This window comes from Cryptomeria japonica, chromosome 2 (genome assembly GCF_030272615.1).
Source record: "Cryptomeria japonica chromosome 2, Sugi_1.0, whole genome shotgun sequence".
NCBI lineage: Eukaryota > Viridiplantae > Streptophyta > Pinopsida > Cupressales > Cupressaceae > Cryptomeria > Cryptomeria japonica.
Window position 1 is genome coordinate 531,805,946 of NC_081406.1, and position 7,603 is coordinate 531,813,548.

At 36.5% G+C, this 7,603-nt stretch overlaps 1 protein-coding gene across 5 annotated transcripts; it reads right to left on the reverse strand.

Annotated features, from left to right (window-relative positions):
• Positions 1-2,655: 2,655 nt before the first annotated feature.
• LOC131052154 (uncharacterized) lies at positions 2,656-6,367 on the reverse strand. 5 transcript variants are annotated; one of them, XM_057986754.2, is made up of 3 exons: positions 6,010-6,367; positions 4,017-4,867; positions 2,656-3,611 (listed from the first exon to the last, which is right to left on the reverse strand). In XM_057986754.2, exons 2-3 carry the CDS (start codon positions 4,640-4,642, stop codon positions 2,927-2,929), a joined length of 1,311 nt encoding a protein of 436 aa, XP_057842737.2. In that variant the 5' UTR covers positions 4,643-4,867; positions 6,010-6,367; the 3' UTR covers positions 2,656-2,926. The 5 variants fall into 5 exon arrangements, with proteins under 5 accessions (XP_057842737.2, XP_057842736.2, XP_057842738.2 ...); XM_057986753.2 differs by having other exon boundaries at positions 5,887-6,023; XM_057986755.2 differs by lacking the exon at positions 6,010-6,367 and adding an exon at positions 5,453-5,820.
• Positions 6,368-7,603: the final 1,236 nt, after the last annotated feature.

Consider the following 7,603-nt stretch of genomic DNA (forward strand, 5'->3'; position numbering starts at 1 on the left):
TGCAGTGGATCCCAAATCCAAACCTGCAACCAATGAAGACTCAAGGACCTAGAAGGTCAGACAAATTTGCATCTGCCACCACAACCACTCCACACATTCTACATCCTCAAGAAAGAGGACCATGTTTGATCCTCTATCACCAAAGAAGACTTCAAAAGGGAGACATACTAGACACAAACAATTTGCCAAAATAGAGAAGGTGAATATTGTAATTATTGATGATGATGAAGAAGAAGAAGAAGCAGCATCAAAGTTGAAGAAGAGAGAAAAGAAACCAAGCAAACTCCTCCGATAGCTCCTTCTTGAGATCCTCTCTAGTTGGAAGTTGTCCTCAATGGACTTGAGCAATATGGTATTCTCAAGGGGACTGCAAACTTTTATCCAAAGGCACCTCCTTCTAATTAGGCCACTATTGAAAAGGCAATTGTCATGTATATGATCAAATACAATGTGTCTCTTAGTTACTAAACCAAATTCTAGAGAGTCTTGCTAACAAGTAAATAAAGAATTGAGGCAAGAAGCACAAGATAAAGTAGACTCCTTTATCTCTCAATAGAAAAAGAGTGCATATGAATTTCATGTACCTCTTCCACATAACACTAATGAACAAGACTTACAAAAGGAGTAGGCTACTGATACTAAAAGACTTCACACAAGATGTAGATCTTTCATTCTTTGATGTTCCCACATTAGAAAATGTTGAGAAAGAAAAGCAAGATGAACAAGCGAACTGCCCCTCCAGAGAACATTGAGCAACAAAGCATGGATGCACAAAGTGCAGGGCAACAATCTAGGGAACATAGATCAACATGAAGAACACAATATTCCTCCTCCGAAGCATATAGTGCATACTGTTGGACAAGAGCATAAGGCAGATGATGACACCAAAGATAATCTTGAGAAAGGTCAAGATACTACAGAGAAAATGGTTGGTTGTGCCAATCTCAAAAAGAAAATTCTGCCGACAAGAGTTGGCTGTCATTTTAGCCCTTAAGAACATCTAGTCTTGCAGCGTCTCGGTCATCTATTTCTTTTCTATTGTTTTGCTATTATCTTGTTGTTTGTCCCTGTTGTGCTGTTTTTGCACTGTTCGCAAGTTGTGGCTACCATATTTGTTGTGTTTTTTTTGTTTTTTTAAAAGTAGCATCCTGTAAAGTCTGTTTTTCTCTAAATAATCAAAAACATTTCATAAAAAAAATGATGTTAAGTCAATATGCAAAATGGTTATAAATTCTCAATCTTCCTCAATGGGGTGCTAGTTCTTATAATGATACTTAAGATAAAGGATACTTGGCTACAACAAAGAGATACGGAGGTGGTTTCCATTACTAATAAAGACATATCCTGTTACTCCTATTGTTTCTCATATTTTTGTTGCTTCGGAAGCTTTTGATATTGAAATTGCTAAGAGTAAAGGTATTGCAGCTGTTTCGTTATATTCGGAGTATTGGTAGTTCTATTAATGAATACTTCTCGGACAAGAAGGAAAATAATGTTGCCATTCTTTACCATGTGATTCCCATTTGTATGTGTCCAAATGATTAGTTGCAAGATTGTGTAGGTTGAGTCTTTGAAAAAGAATAGTAAAGGCCACAGAAGAGACGTTGATAAGAAAAATGAAGTGAAAAATGATAAATGATTGTGTAATTAGATTGCAATTTAGTATTAGTTTTTTCTACCGATGCTATGTTCTACATAACTCCTTTTTGTTGGACTATTTTATAATGTTGTTGGGCAGTTATTTGTATTGATCACATTGGGCTGTAATGCAGTTTTTCTTTATTGTGTTCCTTGTAGCTAATATTGGTGTCCTAATTTGCTCTTAGGAGCTTATCTTGCCATGCTTTGTAAGTTGATGTTCGATTGAGCCATATTTGACAAACTATTATTCAATAATAAAAAATAAAAATAAAGATATTTTTTAATTATATTTTCAAAATATATAAACTTATTCTTTGACTTTAGTATATTAACAGGAATACAAAGATGAACCTTCAACTTGTTTATCTGTTATCGTGGCTGCTTAGCCTCTTGAAAGATGGATTCAGAGATGCAGAATCATAAGGTAGACAACAATTGCATGTAATGGTAAAGTTGAAAATCTATTGCAATGTGTTACTCTACATGCCTGAGATGAACAATAAATAAAAAAGAGGTCCAAATGAAAATGTGACTAAAAGAAACTAGAAATGGCATTTCTATAACTTATCAATTTAAAAATTTCCATCTATGACAACACTATTAAACCCAATTTTAATGGCTTCTTATCAAGACTGATGCCATTTGATGGGTAAATGGAACAGTTCATTCACTTGTACAACAGTTTCAGTTTTCTCCAATAAGTAGACCCAATCTACCCTTTCGATTTCCTACATCAACCTATAACTGCAAATTAGCGAACTTTTGCTTGGTCACTAATTTAAATGAGAGTTAATACAGCACACAGGAGGATTTCAAGAGGAGTCGGATCTATATGAAAAAAATATTTGGGTCTAAAATAATAAAAAACTTCCAACATAAATATCAAAGATGGCAGAAACACACATCAAAATCCATTGTCTATTCTAACTTCTAAAATACATGTCTTGCTTCCATAAGAACTTCATTGGACATATCTTGCATCAAGCAGCATCCATAACCTGTTAAACAACGAAGTGAAAATGAAAAAAGATCATACTTAAAAGAGTACAATACAGTCTCAATACTATGATATGAATATTTATACAAAAACTATCTTATGCAGTACAGAGAGGTGATCTGGAACTGTTAAAATTGCCAGTTTATAGACAAGGTTATAAAACATGTAACTATTTGATATGCGATCCAGGATTGATGCATTTGTCACTTTGTAAAAAAGATTCTTGCAACAAAGCAGCATCTAGAAGAGAAGAAATGGAGCGCAAGCTGTTCATATAAAGTTCTTCCCTCAATCCCGAATAGCCTTTCTCAGCTTTTTTGTAAATGGTTTGCAGGCTTCAATGCTCAAGTCCACTGCTGCAGTTAGTGCCATGAAGATTGCAGCATCCTCCACACATGTTATGTGTCGCATTGCCAATTGTACCAAAGGTTTGCTGCTCTTCCCCTCACCCTGTACACGGCAAGTCATCACAAAGCCTCCTAAAATTTGTAGTCCAAAATTGAAGGTAAAATCCCCACTACTGTGAGGACTTAGAATTGGAGATATTGAAGGTGTTACTTTGGAAGTGTCAATGAGGAACTCTCCACCTTTGTCTGCACTGATAAGGGTTTCTGAAATCACAATTCCACTACTCACTCCTAGACCACCACCTTCTTCAACTAATTGAAATCTACAACCAATAAAGTCCTTCCCACCACGTTCTCTCCATGCTTCTAGCCTTCCCCACGGCTGCCAACTATCCACGCCAGAAGAATCTGGTCGCAGAATCAACCATGCCCCAGGATTGGATCGTGAGACACGATCAGAACCTGTAGAAGGCACAAAGGGGGTTACCATGGAAGCAGCTGCCACTGCAGATCCAGAAAGATCATGGATCATAACCAACCATCCTTTTCTATCCCGTCTTTCACTGTCTTTATCACTATTATGAGAGCCAGACCAACCATTTGCAGTGCCATCAAGTTGAGAGGCTCTGAGTAAGACAAGAAAACCACAATACTAGAATGTCAACCAAAATTTCAAACATTTGTGATTTAAAAATAAAAACGCCCAGAAAACACTGCTTCTTCCACAAATTCAAAAGAAGAAAATGCCGTTCAATAGACAAATTTTGAGTCTGTCCTAATTGATGACAGCAAAAAAATGATATCCAAACTATTTAGTCTATAGTGAAGTCAATCTTGTAAAACTTTATAGCTCAAACATCTAGATTTGCAAGATTAGATAATTAAAGATCTCCTATTTGTTTTTTGTGGGTATGCAACAGATGAAGATTGTGAAAAATAATTCTTCTGCTAAACTGATCTACATTTGCTAACTTAAAGAACAGAAGCAAATTCTAAGGAAAATGGATCTAACAGGTTGCTCGATCACTAACCGTGCACGAGTGCCTCTGTCTCGACTAAATTTACAGCTGAATATTGGCTGCCTCACACTACCCTGCAGTTGCACAATCTGAGGGCTTAATGCTGTCTCGTCCTCGAACTGAAATATGTATCGAGGATCAGGCTCAACCTTGACTCTCACATGGAGCTCTGCCCTGGGACTGCTACCTTCCACTTTGTTCTTGCCAATGTTAGTCCATCCATTGTGAAGCAGCAACGTTTTCCCCTCTGCCCATTCTGCTCCTACTTGCAATCTGAAGGTCCCAATTTGCTTACTACTGCTAACACCACAATGAGATCCCTGTCTCCCAGTAAAGATCACTATCTCCAAATAAGCTAGGGAGGACTTAAAACGCCGCGGAGCAATCAACTTTTTCAACTCAGATTCTTCGAGATAGAAAGTCGCAGCAATACTGTGAAGATCTTGGCTACCAGGGGTGGAGGATGACGTGATCAAAGGAACTGATGTGGTTTGTGTAGGAAGCCCTGTTAGCCTAACCTCGCAGAAGCAAGGAGAAGAGAGAGCATGGACCCCCGCCCTCACAGCTTTTGAGGCAACTGGAATTCTCAACCCAAGTGCCCCTACTGATACTCTTACGAAAGCTCGAGGATCCATCATGACAGAAACACCTTCTTTGTGACAATTGCGTTGAATTTCCTCATCCCAAGATAAATTGCATTGCCCCTGCCTACGGCCACTTCAAACCCCGAAATTGCTCCAATAAAAGTAAGACTTTTTTGTCATTACCGTGCACAATGAAGAATTTGTACTGCTGGTTCACCCACTAGGCTCATAGATGCTCAGTCCTCGCCGGTCAGATTTCACCTTGTGTGCCTCTTACCTCTGAAGCATTCGCTCAAAACAAACCCAACAATAAATTTCAGGAAAAATTCAAGTTCTGAAGAAAAAAGCACAAGCCAAGCCCAACATGCTAAATCGAGTAAAAGCTCTGTCAGGAAAGCAAATTCAGAATTTTAAATAACAAAAGAAAACTTTCTCCAGTCATGGCCATAAATTATTCTCGTTATATTCATATACAACTTTTTACGAAGAGAACTAGTTGAAGACGACTAAACCCTTGCCGGAAAAAGCGAAAAGATAAAATTAAAAGAAAACAAATTCAATTTAAAATGCAAACTATAAATACTTTTCCAAGGCACTGATTAAAGCCCTTGACAGATGGTGAAAATGAGGGTTTTTTTATTTTTTTATTTTCTGGTTTCTTGTTTTCTTCAGGCAACAAACACGAAAGCAATGCTTCAACCTTCAACCAGCCAAGGGTCGTAAGCGTGAATTCAGACGTTAAAAGATAAAGCTTCCAACAATGAATTTTCAAAGCCAAAACGCCATAAACGGAAACTATTCCCAACAATTCAAGGAATTCAACAACCAAAACAAAAAGCAAATTAAAAAAGGGAAAAAAAACACCTTCAAGCCACAAAATCTTTCAAAGACGGAGACAAAATTAGCGCAAATCGTTATGGACCTGTTCGAAAGCCGTTCAATCTTGCAAGATGTACACGCCTCCACGTAAAATGCCGCAATCCAAAAAACGCCTTCAAGGCTTTTCTTTCACTAAACCCTAAAACAATTGCAATCACTCAAAAACCGAATTTCCTCTTTTTTTAAAACATGTCTTACTGGCTCAAATTCTGCTACATTTTCACGGGTAACCAGAAAAAGAAAGCAGAAAATCCATCGACACCATTAAAAATTCCCCAAAAAAGAAATATAAAGTTCCAAATCCGCCGTACTAAACAAACAAGATCACCACAACTCTACGGTATCTTTTTGGTTGAATAACCGTGCTTTAAACCGTTAAAATCTTAACAGAAAATAAAAAATTATGCAACTAGGCCTACCTAGCCGCGGTATCGTCAAATGACGAGTAGGTATTCCAATCCGATCCAATCCAATCCAAACAGGTACGAAACAAAATTAAATTTTGCGGTTTAATAATCAAAGAAGAGGTCGGAGGGTCGAACCTCGATGGGTCATTGAGGTTGACGACAATAAGTACAGGCTGTCGACAATAAGTACAGCCTGTGCATACAGCTGGACTTGCCTATCCTATCCTTCTCTTCTAACCCTACCGTATACTAAGCGACAAGCTCTTCTGATTATTCTCGTTTTCCCTGCTACTTTATACAGAAATATCACGAATGTTCTGTCTGCAGCGACGTCTGAATCAATTTTTCAAGTGTTTAAGACATTTTTATTTGGTCATCCATAAGAATCGGCGGACCAGTGACCTGGATAATGAGACCCCACCGATTAATTAGCAGTCAAACTCAGATTAACCAGTACTCAGATTTAGTATGTGGGAGAAAAATCCTCCATTAATTCACTCCGCATTCTTAGAGTGGATGACCAAACTGACCGAACAGATTCATGTAAGGGCAAGCCTTAAAAAACCTAACTAACCCAACAGATTCATAAGGACAAAGGTTTTCATAGCTAGTTTTTTTCGGATAATATATTAAATTTGATGGATTAGATATTTTTGACGATTTGTAGTTTAGATTATGTTCAAATTGTTGCGATTCACTGTAGAGTCAAGAGACTCAAGACAATTTGTAGTCTAGATGTATGTTCAAATTGTTGCAATCTATTTTAGTCAAGATGATTTGTGATGATTTGTTTTCAAAATATATATTTATATATAATTAAATTTTTATAAAATTATAAAATTATATGTTAAACTATAAAAATTTATAAGGGCAAGGCTTAAAGTCTTAATCAACCGAACAAATTTAAAAAGGACAAAGGTTTTTGTAGGTAGTTTTTGGATAATATGTTAAATTTGATGGATGTCAATAGGCCCTTGGTGTAGTGGTGAAGTTGAATGGCTCCAAATGAGCCCACCAAGGATCAAGTTTTGTTGAGTGTAAGGCTCCAACATCATAACGGATGAGGCTGAGATCATGCCCCAGGCGAATTTGGTGGAATGGATACCCCTCTGTCCTTAGCTCTAACCAAAAAGGTTTCAACCTATAAGCTCATGCCCCCGTATTGGGTGGCAAAAACTACTTTGTGAAGGCCCTCATTAGGTTGGTGTGCTTGCGGGTTTAAGTGTATGTTTAAATTGATGTAATCCACTATCTAAAAATACAAATGCGACATCTATATATTCCGACTTGTTTTCATTATATATATATATATATATATATATATATATATATATATATATATATATATATATATATATATATAATTAAATCTTCATAAAGCATATAACATTATATGAACTAAGTTATACAAATTCATAAGGGCAAGGCTTAAAGACCTAATCAACGAACAAATTCATAAGGACAAAAGTTTTATAGGTAGTTTCTAGGCAATATGTTAAATTTAATGGACTAGATCTTTCTTGGATCTCCTAGTACGTGATTGTGTAGCCAAAGATGACTTGTAGTTAAGATGTATGCTCAAATTGTTGTAATCTGCTACATGAAGGCAAAGATGCCCACATATATGTATTTTGACTTGTTTCCATATAAAAAATACATAATTAAATCTTCATAAACGTATTAAATTATTAAATCTTAATAAAACACATCAAGTTATATATTAATTTAT

Excerpts from the sequence above, each read along its gene's own strand:
- LOC131052154 (XM_057986754.2), bottom strand. The coding sequence starts at position 4,642 with ATGATGGATCCTCGAGCTTTCGTAAGAGTATCAGTAGGGGCACTTGGG. Across the intron at positions 3,612-4,016 it reads GACAGAGGCACTCGTGCACG|AGCCTCTCAACTTGATGGCA; the intron begins GTTAGTGATCGA and ends TGTCTTACTCAG.